This window comes from Oryx dammah, unplaced genomic scaffold (genome assembly GCF_014754425.2).
Source record: "Oryx dammah isolate SB20612 unplaced genomic scaffold, SCBI_Odam_1.1 HiC_scaffold_19, whole genome shotgun sequence".
NCBI classification, from domain to species: domain Eukaryota; kingdom Metazoa; phylum Chordata; class Mammalia; order Artiodactyla; family Bovidae; genus Oryx; species Oryx dammah.
In genome coordinates, this window is record NW_024070203.1 from 5,661,142 (window position 1) to 5,681,747 (window position 20,606).

The window sequence follows — 20,606 nt, forward strand, 5'->3', positions numbered from 1 at the left end:
AGAAAGTCCTTTGGTCAGGGGCACTTTTTTCCTGATGGGGTTAAATAAGTGGTATGAAAATAGCTGACTGCCTTAAAGGTTGTATTAATCACTGCCTAAACAGTGCCTACTGACCACATTCCAGGATGCTGGTAAATTTCACTGTTCATCCAACATTCAATTGGATGTTTTCACCTTTTAAAATAAGATTTTGAACCTTAAATACCATGAGAAACAGATACAGAAATATCAAGCTTATGGTTTCAAGTGGGTAGGGAGTCACTTATATAATTGCTTGACTGCTCTGAAAGCAGAAAGAAGCACATACATAATAACATTTCACAGCTGAAAACAAATTACACTTATTCACTCTTATTAAAATGTCTATACCCAGTTCATATGAAAATAACATATTGTTCCAAATGCGTAGCATGACACAATTCAATAACATCCACAGTTGTAGTTGCTGCTAACACTACCTGGACAGAGGGCAGTGTTATTGCAAACCCTTGATTCTCTTAATGGGCCGCTGCAGTGTGTCCCGTAAGGTGATACACAAGCTCTGGTTCGCACCTGCGACCCCTGACCACAAGTAACTGAGCATGTGCTCCACTGGGACCACTCTTCCACGCCAGATTCACCTGTGAGCAAGACAACAAACAAACATGAAATACCGTCTTGAATATTCATCTAGTAAGCATTATACCAAAGTGACATTATGACATGCAAGAATAATTTCAATGTAAAACCATGACAGTACATCAAAGCCATACAAAAACATTTCAGAGAAACAGAAATGTAAACAGAGATATTATTACACTGATGCAAGGTTTACGTTAGCTATAACCTTGTTAGCAAGACTCTGCTTCACAAATCCACTGGGCCATGGATGCTATGAATGGACCAGTCAGTGGTTTTCAACAAGGAATGAATGATTGTTGGAGCGACTCTTTTCAAACCAGTCTAAGGCTCTGCACTTGCTGGGAAGAGAAAGCAAAATGCATGGCTGAACTTACTCTGGCTTTGGTGAGCAGGCATATTTTGATGCATCCTTCCCCAATTCTTTGTTGCATAATCTCCTTTCTAATGTTGAATTAGAGTTTGGGCATATCTAATTTTTATTGTGTTGAACACTGACACTTATTTATAATTTATTCCTAGTTCTAGTTTCTCATCCTATAACAGTTATTCATTTATGATAATTTGTTTTAAAATGTTCTGCTCACAATTTTCCTCAAAATGAATTTTAATTGAAATAAAGGAAAATTCCTCTATGATTTCTATTAATTTAACCTAGAACTAATTTTTACTAAAAACTAGGGTTTTTTAAAAAGTCATTGAATGTCTGAATTCATTAATTTTCTTGGAGTAGGCATTACCCTGAAACTATGTCTCCATTCTATTATTATCCAAAGTCACGTCCCAAGGAGATGTAAAATCAAGAATTTCTAAGACAGTCTCAAGCGCTCCTATTGATAATTATAATCTGGTCATGGTGTTCAGAATAGATTTTTGAAAACTGATTGGAAAAGTTGTAGTTGCTTTTCTCCAAATACAAAGTCGGGCCATTTACCTACTGGAAGATACTAGTTAAATTTAGACTTTGTTGAAAAGTACTTTTCCATCATTTGGTGAAGTGTTTCTGAAAGCTTTGTATCACTGATTATATAAACCAAGGAGCAATTTATATTTTATAGGTTTTGTTTAAAATTTGCCTTGGGAATAGAATTCAAAGGATAGAACGTGATAATCCATTTGTCCACCTTCTGTGAAAAGGTTAGTAAATGACTTAGAAATGACTTGGAGTGTAACTCAAGGCAGCTGATCCACAGGCGGGGACTCTAGGACAGAAGGAGATTGGATCAGAATGTAACTCAATGTTCTGATTTCTTCACTGAGAAGTTATTTTTTCCAAGAAAACGAGAATCAGCTGAAATAAAACATGCATTTGATAAAGTAGTTCAAGTTACATTCTGTTGTAAGCGTCTTATCTCAAGGCCCAGGACAGTTAGGTCACAGACAAGCATGGGTCCACCAACCACACTTTGAGTATGCAGTAGAAACATTTGTTCTTATATTGGTCTGCATTATGTACCCAGAAGTATAAATAATAGAACGCATTTATAACTGGATGTATGTCATAGAGTACAGTGGTAACTGGGATGACATTTTATGTTAAGTAGGACATCTTTTCAGTGTTGTGATCAATGTTTGTTTGGTCATTCTCTAATCATCACCCTTGATTATTCCAGTATTTTTTGCCTCTACCAATTTATATATTACTAGTCCATAAAAATGTTATTGAATGACATTTGAATAATATTTAAAGCTATGACTAATAGTTTATGCATTTACATTAAAGAATACTCTATCAAGGTTGAAAATCATTATTTTAGAAACCAAATAATATAACAATGGTTAAAAATATCTATACATGTATATATACATGCAATATATATATATAGTCATAAAGATTTAAACTTAAATTTGGGGAAAATATAATGAAATTTTTTTTCTTGTGATAGTTGAACCGGTGTTTATGATAAGACTAAGTGAAGTAGAAATATCACAGTTGAATATTATTAATTACAGCCAGAAAACTTTGAACATTGTGAATTCTATAATAAGTCAATGATAAAAGTTATGAATATAATTAGTTCTATTTTTCCACAAAAGCATTGCATTGTTTTGACGGCAGGAAAAAATGTTTTAATTAAAGTGAGCAATGAATCAGGATCACAAACTACTTTTAAGTGCATTTTTGTACAAATATTTGAAAATTCAGGTTGCCTCTGTATGTAAGAAGCTACAGTGTTGTTGAACAAGCTAGACAGTGATGCCTAGGTTGGAGGGACTGATAATTATTCTTCAGAAATGGCTAGTTCACTCTTTCAAACTGATGGTTCCTTTCGTTACTCGAAACCAAAATAAATAAATGAATAACATATATATGGGCTTTCAAATTACTAATCAAACCTTGCCATTAAAATAGTGGTCAACCTATAAAAATGCCCTTGTTATATCTCCATCTATAATTTCAAGTAACACTTCCATGCACTAGTTATACTTTCCATTCTGCGATGGCCTCATCTCAGAAAGGCATGAAGGCTGTTTTAGTCAGGGACCTTGGGGCTTTGTGAGAAATACTTTCCAGCAAAATTATTTCATAAAAAAATCACCAATATTAAAACAGTAAAGTATAACACAATGTATACTCTTTTTAATCTATGTGTCTTTGGAGATAGCACAAACTACTAGGATTTGGTTCCTTAACTTGTAACTGAAGGCATATTACACATCACGTAGAAGGATTCAGTATCTACGGAACTTTTATGGCTCTTTATTTTGACACAAAACATGTAGGGAAGCTAGAAAAGCACTGCAAGTAGTGTCAGAAGACCTGTGTTTGATGGAAATCTAATGCATATTAGCTCTGAGACCTGGAGGAAGTTACTTTATTTCTCTGAATCTCTCAGTCAGATGAGTAATACATCTATCTCAAAACCTATTTGTGAGAATTAAATGAGATAATGTATGAGAGTGTGTTTTAAGCTATAAAAAGCATATTAATATAAAATGTTGCTAATATGTAAAAATTATGAAATTAGAAATATATTTACAATTGTATTTTTCTGTTTTAAATAACATGCTACATATTAGTGTATGCTATTTTCTCCACTGGAATAAAAACCTAATTTCCTAAACATTTTTATAAGATCATTTTATAACTATGATGTTAAAAAAGCATCAGTGAGTATAATTAAAATGGCTTAAGCCATTTTGTTGGCATTTAATTTAGATGTCTATATATCTTATCACAGCATTTCATTTCATTCGAACATTGTACATGTATGCTGAAACTAACGTATTTCAATTACCTAACTGACTAAAATGATCAAGTTATTTTGATAAAGTAATGCAACCTTACTAAATATTACTCTTCTAAAAACATTGCCACTTAATTATTATTTCATAAAAGGGCTGAGTGATCATACTGGTTGAAGAGGCCAGGTTACTCATTTTGAAAGGAAGTCTTAAATTTTAAGGTCTGATAGCTGCTGCTTTGTTTTCCCTCAGGACTAATATACAAATATATTGTATTTTATTATTCAGTTTTACATCTATTTTATTATTGTTTTTAAATTAATGTTAGCAAATGCTTATCATTGTTTATATGTAACACTCATTTATTTTGTTTTATAAATAGAAAAGTTTTATATGGTAAAATAGATGTTTTATAAATAAAAGTTAACTTTCATAAAATTTTATTGTGTGATACTCAGCTGTATTTATTCCAAATACCTAAACATCTAGAGAAAGTATAACTCAAAAAATATATAAGGGAAAAAAACCCTCTCCTTTTAGCTTTACAACTGTGAATGTCAAATTATGCATTTTTAAAACTAATAATGCAGTTTTCTAGTCTTTTATCAGTATTATAGTAATTTAAATTTAAAATCAATCTTACACCTGTATTTATAATTGCTTATCTTTGGATTAAAATGAAATAATAAATATATACTAGTTACCAATTCAAGTGTTCCATCAATATTTTCAGAAGTTTAATTCTGAAGTTCATTGACATTTACAACTTATTGTTCACAGCATGGAGAAACAGTTTTAAAGCTCTTCATGGATCTATTTAATAAGCATTTCATCTATTTTACCAAATCATGTGTTACTATATAGTAGATACAAAACTATTCTTGGAAAATAATGAGTAAATTAAAACAGAAATTAGTAATAAATCACTGAGAAAACATAATGTTCCTTGTGATTTGACTTTGCAAAAAGGTTTTTGGCTTAAAACTCTGAATTCTCTTGGTATGTGTCAGGCAAATCCAAAAATTGAGTTTATATAAAAGCTCCTACTACATTCTTGGAAAATTAAAACTGTGGTTCATCATTTTATTAATAAGTGACCCTAGTTTTAGGAATTTTAATAAGCCAGTGTCTGCCACTTCCTTTGCAAAAAGTCAAGACACCTCTAATCTAAGAAGGCTGAGTAGTCAGCCCATGGTCTATGCTTTATTTAGAGATAAAAACTCCCTAATCTCTGGTCAGTAGTTGAATTTTTGATCCCTGTAAGGGAGAAAAATACATTTAGAAATTTGAAAATTTGCCCAAACCTAGTCATGCACTTTTGCTTTTGCACATCAAACAGTAAAAATATAAATAAGCTTTTCTTAAACAAGAAGCTGCACAAAAAGCAATCCAGATAAGCAAGCTTTCTTCATTTCTGGATTTGGCTGTAACATGTAGTTTTAAAAAGCTAAAAATATGTTCTTAATTGTAGAATTTATTCTAAATGTTCTTCCTGTTCTGAGAATTCATTGACCTATTTGCCACTAATATATTCAAGTCTACAACTTCTAACCCATTACCAAGAGCACAATTCATTAAGAACATTTGCATTTTTAAGTTGTAGATAAAAATCTAGTGTTCTGAATAAATGTTATCTGAAGAATATATGAACTAAAAGAAACATTCATTTTTCAAGAGAATTTCATCAAAATTTGTCTGAATGTTATATTAAAAGTTGATCACGTACGTGAAACTTCTGTAATAATGGTAAAACACATCATCTAGATTGGGACATATAAGACTTTGTGAAGACATAGATAAAACCGTTAGTTTGCAATTTCCTAAAATAAAAGTGATGGCTGAAAATGGCCACAATACAGTTTAATCATATTTTCATCTAAGAACATTCTACATGCAGAACAAAGAGATGGAACTATAGCCCACTTATTATGCTGAGCCGAAAGAGGAATATATCTATATTTGGGGGGGGGATGTATTTAAGAATAATCTAATTTATTTAAAATTAAAATGTTATAAACCAAAAAGTTATTTTTATTGATATTAAATTATTAGGAGTGTTTTACAGCTATGAATAAAGACTGTCAACTTTTTATTATTTAGCTCATATAAGAAAACTCTTCAAATTAAAAATATTAAATTCTAAAAAAATTTCTAATTGCTATACATTTTAACAATCAATTAATAGTTAGATGATGCAAGACATTTAAAAAAAATTAAACATATTAAACATTAAATTTCATCATCTAAAGTCCTACTTCAAATTTTAATTTCTGAAAAGTCAAAATAATCATTTGTTGATGAAATACCTTTGTTGACTTTCTGTAAAAGTTTCATAATACATTTTAATTAGTTAATTAACATAAGTAATAATATGTAAATCCTAAATGTCTTACACTGAAAGCAAAATAAATCTTACACATTTTTGTGCACTGTCAATTCACAGCTACTTCATTTATGGACTTTAACTGGTGACCAAAAAAAAAATGGCTCAAAAAAAAAATCAGCTCCAAAAACGGACAAATGTGCAGCAAAAGATTATGAAAACATGCAGTGGTTTCATTAAATTAACAACAATAAATAGAAAAATGTAACTAACGTATTACCAGTTTGTGCCATAAATTTAGCAGCATCAGCTTGCTCCTGAGGGACCCTTTTTTCATGAACAGATCGAGGTCGCTGACTTTTAATTGTATGGTCTCCCATCATTCCAAATTCTAAAGACAGAATAAAGGTATATGAAAGCTCGTGTGTACATTTCTCACAAATCACATCACTGGCTCATGCAATATGTTCCTACACAGATCTAGAAGTTACTGATTCATTCCATGATTCTAAATTTTCTAGGCTCATCTGCTTGGCATATTTCTAAACTCCAGTCAAAAAAAATCTATAAACAAGAACAAGATTTCAAGAGACAATAATAACAGTCAGTGAAATGAAACATCGGGTTTTAAGTCAGCTTAATTAACAGAAGTAGTGTATTCTTGTCTGATCATGTTTTGAAGCAATGCATCAGAAAAAATACAACCACAGCGCTAACTTGCTCTTCAGAGAGAGAATCCTGACTGCAAAGCAGTTGCTGCTTTGCCGAAGAGTGATCATCCCCACAGGTTTTTTCAGCACTTTCTTGTGGAGTGAGTAATCCTGTAACCTAGCTCACCTAAGGCAAACATTCACTTGATGAACTATTTTTCCAAAGAGGAAGTTGACCTTGGTGTCCTCCAAAGCTTATAGAAAATGGTAGCTTAAATAATTTTCATCTTCTCCTGCCTTGTCCCCACATAATTTTTCACCTCTTTTCTAAGAACTTTTAAAAGTTATGTTTAAGAATGAGAATGACTCCAGGTTTTTTCATGTAATCCTTTCAATGTATACCTCCTAAGAAAGGAAGAAAAATCTGGGCATAACTCAGAGACAGATGGGGGAGAGAAAAAAATAAGCTGAACAAAAGAATAGATTCCACATAATATATATTTTTAATCTATACGCTTAGAACTCTGTAAGAGTTCCATACTTTTCACTGCTACCGTAAAATAATTTTTGTAGCCTTCCAGGGGATATTCCCAGGCAAGAATACTAGAGTGGGTTGCTACTTCCCCCCGCCATGGGGATCTTCCTGATCCAGGGATTGAACAGGCGTCTCCTGCATTGGCAGGCAGATTCTTTACCGCTGAGCTACAAAAAATAATTTTAATAAAAATAAAGCCTCATTAATGGCATGTTTTGTTCTGGCTCACTGGAGTGCAGGTGTTGGGAGGGCACTGCAGAGGGCCAAGGGTCAGTGGTGCTCAATGCTACAAGAAAATTGCTGGGCCTTTAAGACCAGGTCTTTTATACATGACACAGATGATTGGGTAAAATATGTTCTAATGACAGTGCAGCTATATTGCTAGAACTAATAATGTCAACATTTAGGAATGGGTAATTTTACCAGCTTATTGTTTTGGCTTTTCCCATCCATCTTTAAATAATCTTCTGCTAAAATATTACAGTGAACTTTGTGCAATTAAGCAGTGCATTTTTGTATGCACAGCTCTGATCTTTTGTGTGAGGAGAAAACATTAGCACGTGTTTTGTCCAGCCTGGCAGCTTTCCTCATAAATATTAAAAGTATGGCACCTGACACACTGATTTATCAGAAAGCCTTGCCAGACACTCTACACAAGTGAACATCCCAGGAGAAATTTGAGAAATTTAAATGTGTGTTTTTGTCAGTTTAGATAGAATCCAAGGCAGGAAATTGAAATTTTCATAGAATGTCAGTTGGTTTAATCTTTCAAAATCCATCACTGTTTCCCATTGCTGCCAACAACCTTTCAGTTCATTTGTTTATGTGCACTGTAGGTTCTGCCTAAATCATGCTTCATTCTGCTAATAAGAAGCATCTAATCACATATCATTTAATGATTTTGGAAAGTGACTACTTTGAAAATTTATATCTAGATTCATGCACTACCCAATATTTTAAAATATTAAGTATAACTGAAATTTCTCTGGATCTGAAATAGCAAAGGAAATTTAGTAGTGATTTTTATTAACAGTATGCTTTACCTTCTGTCCCCTTGAATTTATCATTTAAATTGTGTATGTGTGTGTGTCTGTCACTTAGGGCATCTGAATCAGAGCTCAGGTTCACGAAAATAATCTGGAGGCTCTGACACCTAAACTAAGGCAGTTTGGGCACTTGGAAAGTAAAGGATAGCAAAAGAAATTATCCCATGCCCACAACATCCTAACTAATAGGTAACTTTATTACCTGCTTTAGAGAAGGCAATTCTTCAACTCAGTGGCAGTATGATAATAGCCTGCAATTTGTTTTCTAAGGAAAAACGGTTTACTGTACAGGGACAATGATCCTGAAATTTAGGAGTCTGAGGATATAGGCTGACACTGCTGAGCTCATTTTAAAAGTGTCATATTCAATTTTTAATAATTCTGAAGTTTAAAAATTAGTTTACTTATTTTTTTAAAATAGGCAGTTATTTCAGTGAATATGTCATATTATTAGCTGGAATGTGATTGAATTATCCCAAATATATTTATATTACAAATTAAATTTCTATATTCTTCAATCTAGTCAATTCTACTTATTAATCACCAATGCTATAAAATATTAGTGCTGATGCCTTATCATGGGTCACAGAATTTAAGAAATTCTTCAATCATATATGGGCTTTATTATATAATTTTCATACAACCAAAAGTTTAAATGAAATTTTTATTATTGCCATCAAAACAACTTATCTAAAATTACTTTAAAAATTAAAAGTATTATGAAGTCTTGATGTAACCAAATTCCTTATAAGACAGATGACATGTAGGCCATTAATTTCTTTTTCTCAGATGGAAAAGCAACACTATGGTGGTATTTTTTTTTAATGTTCTAGACTGACTGTTTCAGACCTAAAATAATCCCTAATAATTTGTAAGTGACATATGTAATATGTAAATATCTAATTAAATGACTTTCTTTTGCCAATGTTTATGTGCTGAGTGCTTGGAAAAAAATAAACATCTTTGTTTAAGTATTATTATCAATGGTGAGGTTTAACAACAAACGTTATGGCTCCATCCATATCTCACAATGGGATACTTTCAAATATCGGTGTTCTCTCTCAAGATGATATTATCTTCTCGACTTCTTATGAAAGTAAAGGCCAATTAAATCATCCAAACTTTAAAAGTAACAAGCTATTATGTTTGCTGTTATTCTCTTACTTGGTGAGTGTGAGTGAAGGGAAACCTTTAGCGTGTTATACTTTGAATAAGTAAGTTCTTCGTGATTGTTGATTCATATTCAAATGATTCAAAGATCATATACTACATTAGTTACACGAGAAAATAGCATAGCCAAATAAAAAGATGATCTGCTTTGGTGAAAGCAATGAAAAGCAAGTTATGGAATCAGATGAAGTCATGTATAGCATAATATTGTGTATATACATATGGTATATGGCTTATGAAAATACAGGGATATTTCCTATATCTTTATGCTGATACTATCAATGAAGGGGTAGATAAACAACTGTCTTCATGTATAAAACTTATATGGCTTCCGTGTTTAGGCACATTTTCTCATACGAACTCTTTCACTGCACTTCGAAAAAAAGCAGTAGCTTCTGGAAGTTAGATACAAATTTGTTGCTTTAAATATAGTTTTATGTCTTTTATTCCCCCACTCAGGACTTAAAAGTAGATGACTAAGAAACAAATATACTCGTAAACTGACTCTTGGTGTTCAATTTTCAGTTATGAATTTTTTTCTGGAAATCAAGGGTTATAATAAAATGAAATCATCAGTAAGTTAAAACACACACATAATTCATTATTTTACCATGTGTTTATTCAATGAATGGACAAGTAGAACATCAGATTATTTGATAACAGTTGTTATTGCCATCTAGCTTGCAATATAAATATTAACTTCACATTATCAGATAGCTTTCCCTCATCTTTCCACAGAAACTATTCTAGCTTACTATTGCTTCTCAAGAAACTCTCAAAGTTATGCTCTACTTTTATGCTACAGCCCCCTTGCATGACTTTTGGTCATGGAAATGGTCAGGCCAATACACCCTTTCTCCTCATTTCCTTTACCTGAAACACCTGTTTCTCCAGGCATGCTTGCAAAAAAGCCTCCCCAAGTCCCACCTCCAATGGCACCACTGCCATGAACTACCCAACCACTCAGCATCAGCTTCCGTATGCCTTAATTTCTGTCTGTTTTATGTCGATAATGGATTTTCAGTTATTAGATTAGGTGTTTTATTCCCCCAACTAGATTATAAACTTCTATGAGAAGGAAGTGCACCTTATGAGATTTAAAATCACCACCTGCTTTGCATAGCTAGGGTTCAATATTTACTCTATAAATAAAGTTTATTCTATGAATTGCTTCTTCAAAATGCAAATTTTTAGATGCTGAGAATCATTTAATATTCTTTGGTGAACAGTTCAATGGGTAAAAAATAAAATTCTTATAAAGTACTTTAAAAGTTAGGTATGTATGATTATGACGGTCAACATTTCTTTTATCAACAGCATTTACTATATATTTTAATGTATAAATATATTCAGGTTATGAAAATAATTAAAATACTACTTTATTTAGAACTTAAATCTCAGTGCCCTAAAAAACGCTTAATGTTTTAAAATATCACTTAATTTTTGTCAATTATTTACTATGTTAAGTGTTAAAATGACAAAGATAAGTAAGAAATAGTCTCTAGTACTTTCACACCCAAGAAAAGCCACTAAACATGGCTTGAGCCTTTCAAGTACATAAAATTACTTATCTTAATCGAAGTAATTAGCTACACTTACATGTTATTAAATTTGTTTATTTTTACACTTATTAGAAATAGATTTGGCACAGTTATTTTTCATGCAAATTATTTTGTGTGCGTAAGACTGCTTGGAGCTCTCTAGGTAGTGACAAGGAGCCAGATTATCAGTCATTATAATATCCTTCTGTTTTCTGAGATTTTTTTTTAAAAACATTTAATGTGATTAGACTTAAAAATTGTATTCTCGCCCTCACCAAGTATTCGCTGAGCTTGTGCAAGCAGGTGATTTATGGAAACAAATAGATGATTGAGGAAAAGACTATTATCTTTTGTAGTCTGTATCATCAAAGACATTTCTAGAATTTACATGAACCATTGGAAACAAGGAATTTTAAGATTAGGGATCATTAGTTGAAATTCTAAAGGACACCGGTTAAGAAAAACCTTTTACTGTTAATTATAAGTGTTGTTGTTCAGTCACTCAGTCGAGTCCTACTGTGTGCAGCCCTTTGGACTGTAGCCCGTCAGCGTCCTCTGACCATAGGATTTTTCAGGTAAGAATACTCCTGTGGATTGCTACTTCCTCCTCCAGGGATCTTTCTGAGCCAGGGATTGAATCCATGTCTCCGGCCTTTCCTACACTGCAGGAGATTCTTCACCGGCGAAGCCCCAGTTTTAAACATACTAATACTTTAATTTCCCCAACCAAACAGGAATAGAAAAAGTGAACAAATGACAATTTCCAAAGAATTAATTCAAGAATGACCACTGCATAATAAATATCAGGAAATATTTAAATAAAATACATTTTTAGAGGATCACAAAATTAATGTTAATATTTAAAATAAATTAAGAAACACTAGAAATCTGAGCAATCCATTCTTAAAAATTAAAAGATTACTTGATATCATTTCCTTCAAATTACTTCTTGGTTTCTATTAAGAAACACTAGAAATCTGAGCAATCCATTCTTAAAAATTAAAAGATTACTTGATATCCTTTCCTTCAAATTACTTCTTGGTTTCATTGACATAATCAGATACTTGGTAATAGGAACCAAGATGCTGTGTATTATAAAAATAGAATCTTGCTTTTGAAAATACTACCACGGAAATGATATTTTTCATCATTGGCCATTTCTCTGTTACATAAATGGGTGATTTTACGGCACTTCTAAATTGGACAAAAGATAGTATAATCAAAGGGTATACTGTTACTATGTCCACAGAAAAACTAAAAATGATCAGGTGTTTTAAGTTGCTAAATTACAAAAGCCAAACTATTTTACAGAAACAATTGTCAAATATATTTAGTATTAATACTTTTAGACAACAATGATATATTCTAATTTATTGTATTTCCAAATACAAGCTTTGAAAAATAATTACATATAATAATAGATTTTTTAATCTCTTCTCAAACATGTATTCAAAAATTATATTATAAAGCATCTTATCTAGAATGATTCCAGGACATTTGGGGTATAAACCTGTACATCATTATTTTTATACTAACTCTGACTTCTGGGAAATGTTAGTAAGTTGGGTGCACCATTCCATGTAAGAAATCATAAAAAAAAAATCAAAAAAAAAAAAAAAGAAATCATCAATGTCAGAATTATTTTTAATATTTAGTTAGTATATATTATCCAATTGCATTTTATGATCTCATCTCTTTCTGGGATAAGTTGAATTTTTATAAACTATCAGTAATTATTTGCTTGAAAAATACTTTATTTGTTGGAGATGAGTAAAATAAATATAGTGTGTGTGTTAGTCGCTCAGTTGTGTTTGACTCTTTGTGACCTCCATTGACTGTAGCCGGTCAGGCTCCTCCATCCACAGGGTTTTCCAGGCAAGAATCCTGGAGTGGACTGCCATTTCCTTCTCCAGTGGGATCTTCCCGACCCAGGGATGGAACCCAGATCTCCTGTACTGCAGGCAGACTCTTTACCATCTGAGCCATAGTAAGGCTTAAAATACATATAGAAACACATAAATAATAAAAGCAATTCTACTTCCAATATCAAACTAGTAGTATTCATCTCTTCTTGTTGATCTGCATCAGAATTTAATTTAACATTTTAGCACAGCAGTGGCAAAATAAGATGCTATGCTGTAAGTTTCGGCACCTTTGTAGGGAACTAAAACCTTCACACTGTAAAATGAATCTTATTGCTAACGTGACCCAATAAGATCTAGGGAATCTGAATGAAAAGAAAGTGAACTGGGCTGTCCCTGGATGAACCATTTCTGTATTTTCCTAACAATAACAGGGCTGGCTGGCTTTCTGCCAGTCTCTCTGATAGAGGGAATCAGGTGCACAGAAAGCCTTTTTTGGGCCTTATGAAGAACACTGGAAAGTATCTCTATCTAATAAAATGAGAAACTCTTGCAGGATTTTAGAGGCAATGAGTGAGAAATCATGGTTTGATTTGCATTTAGGTAGATTATGATAACTGAAGAATGGAGAGCAGACTGTATGGAAAAATAATTAGAGGCTGCATAACTATGAAGAGCAGCTGCAATTGTCCACATACAACCATCTGTGATTGGGCAGAGGGTCAGGTTCGATGGACAGGTTTCTGGCAGCTCCTAAAGACAGAGGAGTAGATAGATGGGGTATCCCCATTAGATAAGAACCAGAAGGACACAGAGAATGCTGGCCAGCCCCAGCTTACTGGAGGCTGAGTACATCTTTGGGTCCAAATCACCGGCAATTAGAGTACACTTCAATGCCCCAAATGCTTACAGGAAAAGTGTTTTATAGAAAAGTTTATGTTTACAAAAGTCACACATTTTAGTATAATATTTTTGATAGATGCTACCTTTGTGTACATATATATATATTATACATATTATATAATCTATATATTATATATTATGCATTTGTTTAAAATGTTTAACAAAAATTCCTTTATGATTTTTAAATTAAAGCTCATATCCATTTGGGGCTTTTCAACTTGCTAAAGTTCAGTCTCATTTACTATAACAGTATATGTGCATGTGTGATCAGTTGCTTCAGTCGTGTCTGACTCTTTGCCACCCTATGGACTATAGCCTGCCAGGCTCATCTATCCGTAGCATTCTCCAAGGAAGAATATTGGAGTGGGTTGTCATTCCCTCCCCCAGGGGATCTTCCCAACTCAGGTATACAACCCAAGTCTCCTGTGTCTCCTGCATTGTGCGAGAGTCCTTTACTGCTGAGCTACCAGGGAAGCCCACTATCACAGCAGAGCAGAGAATAATTTAACTGAAAGAAATGCCACCCTATGCATATTTACTGAAAGAAATAATTTAATAAGATACTCCATGAAAATAATTAGTGCATTCAACATTCCAACTGAAAGTTAAAAGATTAGGTAAGTGGTTGCTTGACCAAAACAGTTGAACATATATACATAGTGGGTATTCCATGAAATGACTGTTTGCTTGTTTGTTTTTATAAGCACTGATAATTCAGAAACATCTTTATTGCACTTAAATTACATTCACTTGATTCACATGATCTCAAGGTTGTATCTGGAGGTAAGAAAAGAGAATTTCCTCTGACATTTACAATTTTTGACCTATCTATTTTATTCCTACATGGTCTATTTTTTAAGTAAATAGTTCTATTCACATTTTGCTACTGCTAAGTCACTTCAGTCGTGTCCAACTCTGTGTGACCCCATAGACGGCAGCCTACCAGGCTCCCCCGTCCCTGGGATTCTCCAGGCAAGAACACTGGAATGGGTTGCCATTTCCTTCTCCAACGCATGAAAGTGAAAAGTGAAAGTGAAGTCGCTCAGTCATACCTGACTCTTAGCGACCCCATGGACTGCAGCCCACCAGGCTCCTCCGTCCATGTGATTTTCCAGGCAAGAGTACTGGAGTGGGGTGCCATTGCCTTCTCCATTCACATTTTACCATTTATCTATTGCTATATTTCTACATTTTATTACATAATATTTTAGTTTAAAGCATTATTTATACATAGTTACTGAAAGAAATAACAAAACTGATTTAATGAAAATGATTAAGATGTATATAGAATGTTTATAATTATTTCTAAAAATAATTATAATACTATCTTTACTAATCCCTTAACACAGCTTATTTTTAAGGGATATGTGAACACATATGAATGATATTTTCAGAATTTTGCTAGGATAAAAAACTATCCTTATAATCAATTAACATATATTGAAACTTGTTTCCATCAGTTCAGTTCAGTTCAGTCACTCAGTCGTGTCCGACTCTGCGACCCCATGCATCACAGCACGCCAGGCCTCCCTGTCCATCACCAACTCCCAGAGTTCACTCAGAGTCGCGTCCATCGAGTCCATGATGCCATCCAGCCATCTCATCCTCGGTCGTTCCCTTCTCCTCCTGCCCCCCAATCCCTCCCAGCATCAAAGTCTTTTCCAATGAGTCAACTCTTCACATGAGGTGGCCAAAGTACTGGAGTTTGAGCTTTAGCATCATTCCTTCCAAAGAACACCCAGGACTGATCTCCTTTAGAATGGACTGGTTGGATCTCCTTGCAGTCCAAGGGACTCTCAAGAGTCTTATCCAACACCACAGTTCAAAAGCATCAGTTCTTCGGCGCTCAGCCTTCTTCACAGTCCAATTCTCACATCCATACATGACTACTGGAAAAACCATAGCCTTGACTAGATGGACCTTTGTAGGCAAAGTAATGTCTCTGCGTTTGAATATGCTATCTAGGTTGGTCATAACTTTTCTTACAAGGAGTAAGTGTCTTTTAATTTCATGGCTGCAGTCACCATCTGCAGTGATTTTGGAGCCCAAAAAATAAAGTCTGACACTGTTTCCACTGTTTCCCCATCTATTTCCCATGGAGTGATGGGACAGGATGCCATGATCTTCGTTTTCTGAATGTTGAGCTTTAAGCAACTTTTTCACTCTCCTCTTTCACTTTCATCAAGAGGCTTTTTAGTTCTTCTTCACTTTCTGCCATAAGGGTGGTGTCATCTGCATGTCTGAGGTTATTAATATTGTTTCCATAGGTTGTCCTTATTAGTATTGAATCCCAAAGGCATTCAAAAAAGAGAACTAAAAACAGTTTGCAGTATCAAAGAAGTGTTTCATATATCTACAGAGAAGGAAGACCACTGAAACTCAGATGGAAGCTACAACTTAATGTCGCAGTGGACAAGTGAATGGGCTACCAGCAGAAGCAGCTTGTTTGAGCATCACACCTGAGCTTCTCTTAACCTGCTTCCTCCTCTTGCAAAAGGGCATTCTAGGAAGAGGTTTCTGAGGTCTTCTGAAGCACTAAAACTGCATCATTTTCTCAGGTCAGAAGTTGGTAAATGGACCTGTGGGCCATCTCTCAGCAGACCCAGAGGCCTAGAGGCTGTGCCAGCTTGCCTGGAGTGCCCAGAACAACCAGGCCCCAGAGTCTACAGAAAACATGGAGGTGTAGCTGCTTCTACACCTTTTCTCAAGTCACTCAGTGTGGAACAGAGACACCCCTGGGACCTGGAATGCTTTGCTGCAATGCTTACACCTGGATGCACCTCTCTTGGGTAACAAAACACAAAGAAACTGTATGGGACTAAAAGTAACTGTGTGCATGCACATTTAAGGCAAATTCTGGACCCAAAAGATACAAAGAGATGGAAAAACCCAACTGCCACTTTTGAAGAGACTGGAGCAAAAACCAGGTATCAGAAGCAAAGGCAGGGTACCACACATGCCCCTGCATGCAGTATCACCTAAGCGGTGGGCAAAGCACCTAACCCCTCTCTGGGTGGACTCCTCTATACACCCCTTCCCTCACCCCATATAAGGAAAAAGCTGTCTCCCCCACCTGCCTTCTGAGTAAGCAGGAAACTGTTGCTTGTTCTCCCCGCCTTCTGCCTCAGCAGGGGCCCCTATAAAGTTTGCCTGAACTTCTTGGCTGGCCTCTAACAAATTCCTTTAAGGAAGCAAAAAAGTCCTGGACAGAAACAGAACAGGTCCTTGGGTGAATGAATTCAGTGGCTCAGTCTTATCTATTTGCAACCCCATGGACTCCAGGACATCAGGCTTCTCTCTACTTCATCATCTCCCAGAATCTGCTGAAACTCATGTTAAATCAAGTCAGTGAAGCCATTCAAACATCTCATCCTCTGTGGTCCCCTTCTTCTCCTGAATTCAATCTTTCCCAACATCAGGGACTTTTCTAATTAGTCAGTTCTTTGCATAAGGTGGCCAAAGTATTGAAGCTTCAGCTTCAGTATCAGTTCTTCCAGTGAAGATTCAGGACTGACTTCCTTTAGGATGGACTGGCTGGATCTCCTTGCAGACCTAGGGACTCTCAAGAGTCTTCTCCAACACCACAGTTCAAAAGCATCAATTCTTCGATGCTCAGCTTTCTTTATGGTCCAACTCTCACATCTGTACAGGACTATTGGAAAAACCATAGCCTTGACTAGACAGACCTTTGTTGGCAAAGTAGTATCTCTGCTCCTTAATATGCTGTCTAGGTTGGTCATAGATTTTTTTCCAAGAAGCAAGCATCTTTTAATATCATGGCTGCAGTCAGCATCTGCAGTGATTTTGGAGCCCAAGAAAATAAAGTCTGTCACTGTTTCCATTGTTTCCTATCTATTTGCCATGAAGTGATAGGGCTGGATGCCATGATCTTAGTTTTCTGAATGTTGAGTTTTAAGCCAACTTTTTCACTTGCCCCTTTCACTTTCATCAAGAGGCTTTTTAGTTCCTCTTCACTTTCTGCCATAAGAATGGATGTCCTCTGCATATGTGAGGTTATTGGTATTTCTCCCAGCAATCTTGATTCCAGCTGCGCTTCTTCCAGTCCAGCATTTCTCATGATGTAACCTGCATATAAGTTAAATAAGCAGGGTGACAATATACAGCCTTGACATACTCCTTTCCTGATTTGGAACCTGTCTGTTGTTTCATGTCCAGTTCTAACTGCTACTTCTTGATCTGCATACAGATTTCTCAAGAGGCAGGGCAGGTGATCTGGTATTCTAGCTCCTTCAGAATTTTCCACAGTTTATTGTGATCCATACAGTCAAAGGCTTTGGCATAGCCAACAAATCAGAAATAGATGTTTCTTTGGAACTCTCTTGCTTTTTCCATGATCCAGCGGATGTTGGCAATTTGATTTCTGGTTCCTCTGCCTTTTCTAAATCCAGCTTGAACATCTGGAATTTCATGGTTCATGTATTTCTGAAGCCTGACTTGGAGAATTTTGAGCATTACTTTACTAGCATGTGAGATGAGTGCAATTGTGCGGTAGTTTGAGCAATCTTTGGCATTGCCTTTCTTTGTGATTGGAATGAAAACTGACCTTTTCTAGTCCCGTGACCACTGTTGAGTTTTCCAAATTTGCTGGCATATTAGAGTGCAGCACTTTCACACCATCATCTTTTAGGATTTGAAATAGCTCAACTGGAATTCCATCACCTCCACTAGTTTTGTTCATAGTGATGCTTCCTAAGGCCCACTTGACTTTGCAAAGATGTCTGGCTCTAGGTGAGTGATCACACCATCATGGTTATCTGGGTCATGAAGATCTTTTTTCTATAGTTCTTCTGTATATTCTTAGCACCTCTTCTTAATATCTTCTGCTTCTGTTAGGTCCACACCATTTCTGTACTTTATTGTGCTCATTTTTACATGAAATGTTCTCTTGGTATCTCTAATTTTCTTGAAGAGATCTCTAGTCTTTCCCATTCTATTGTTTTCCTCTATTTCTTTGCATTGATCACTGAGGAAGGTTTTCTTCTCTCTCCTTGCTATTTTTTGGAAATCTGCATTCAAATGGGTATATAGTTCCTTTTCTCCTTTGCCTTTCACTTCTTTTCTTTTCACAGCTATTTGTAAGGCCTCCTCAGACAACCATTTTGCCCTTTTGCCTTTCTTTTTTTTATGGATGGGCTTGATCACTGCCTCCTGTACAATGCCACAAACCTCTGTCCATAGTTCTTCAAACACTCTGTCTATCCGATCTAATCCCTTGAATCTATTTCTCACTTCCACTGTATAATCATTAAGGGATTTGATTTAGGTCATACCTGAATTGGTCCAGTGGTTTCTCCTAATTTCTTCACTTAAGTCTGAATTTTGCAATGAGGAGTTCATGATCTGAGCCCAATCAGCTTCCAGTCTTGTTTTTGCTGACTGTATAGAGCTTCTCCATCTTTGGCTGCAAATAATATAATCAACCTGATTTTGGTACTGACCATCTGGTCATGTCCATGTGTAGACTCGCCTCGTGTTGTTGGAAGAGGTGTTTGCTATGCGCAGTGTGTTCTCTTGGCAAAACTCTGTTAGCCTTTGCCCTGCTTCATTGTGTACTCCAAGCTCAAACTTGCTAGTTTCTCCAGGTATCTCTTGACTTCCTACTTGTGCACTCCAGTCTCCTAGGATGAACAGGACATCTGTATTGGTGTTAGTTCTAGAAGGTCTTCTAGTTCTTCATAGAACCTTTCAACTTCAGCTTCTTCAGCATTAGTATTTGGGGCATAGGCTTGGATTACTGTGTTACTGAATGGTTTCCTTTGGAATCAAACAGAGATTATTCTGTTGTTTTGGAGATAGCACCAAAGTACTGCATTTCAGACTCTTGTGTTGACTATGATGGCTACTCCATTTCTTCTAAGGGCTTCTTGCCCACAGTAGTAGATATAATGGTCATCTGAGTTAAATTCGCCCATTCCACTCCATTTTAGTTCACTGATTCCTAAAGTGTCGATGTTCACTCTTTCCATCTCCTGTTTGACCACCTCCAACTTACCTTGACTCACGGACCTAACATTTCAGGTTCTTACGCAATATTGTTCTTTACAGCATCAGACTTTACTTCCATCTTCAGTCACATCCACAACTGGGCTCTGTTCTTGCTTTGGCTCAGCCTCTTCTTTCTGGTGCTATTTCTCCACTCTTCTCCAGCAGTATATTGGGGACCTACTGTCCTGGGGAGTTCATCTTTCCATTTGACAACTTTTTGCCTTTTCATACTGTCCACGGTGTTCTCAAAGCAAGAATACTTAAATGGTTTGCCATTCCCTTCTCCAGTGGACCACATTTTGTCAGAACTCTCCACCATCACCCGTCCATCTTGGGTAGCCTTATACAGTGAGGCTCATAGTTACATTGAGTTAGACAAGGCTGTGAGCCAAGTGATCAGTTTGGTTAATTTCCTGTAACTGTGGTTTCCATTCTGTCTGCCCTTTAATGGATAAGTGTCAGAGACTTGTGGAAGCTTCCTGATGGGAGGTACTGGCTGTGGGGGAATCTGGGTCTTGCTCTGATGGGCAAGGCCATGCTCAGTAAATCTTTAATCCAATTTTCTGTTGATGGGTGGGGCTGTGTTCCCTCCCTGTAGTTTGGCCTCAGGCTGAACTATGGTAGGGGTAATGGTGGTAATGGCAGCTCCTTCAAAAGGACTTGCACCAGGACTGTTGTATTAAGTGCCCCTGACCCCACAGCAGCCCACTGTTGACCCACACCTCCGCCGCACACTCCTGGATGCTCACAAGCAAGTCTGGCTCAG

At 35.5% G+C, this 20,606-nt stretch overlaps 1 protein-coding gene across 1 annotated transcript in view; it reads right to left on the bottom strand.

Annotated features, from left to right (window-relative positions):
- Nucleotides 1-20,606, bottom strand: part of ADGRB3 (adhesion G protein-coupled receptor B3) — an 880,035-nt gene that overhangs the window by 537,778 nt on the left and 321,651 nt on the right. The window contains exons 4-5 of the mRNA XM_040261415.1: nucleotides 6,408-6,518; nucleotides 459-620 (exon numbers count right to left, since the gene is read on the bottom strand). Of these exons, the coding sequence (XP_040117349.1) occupies nucleotides 459-620; nucleotides 6,408-6,518 (273 nt within the window). The remainder of the gene's footprint in view (nucleotides 1-458; nucleotides 621-6,407; nucleotides 6,519-20,606) is intronic.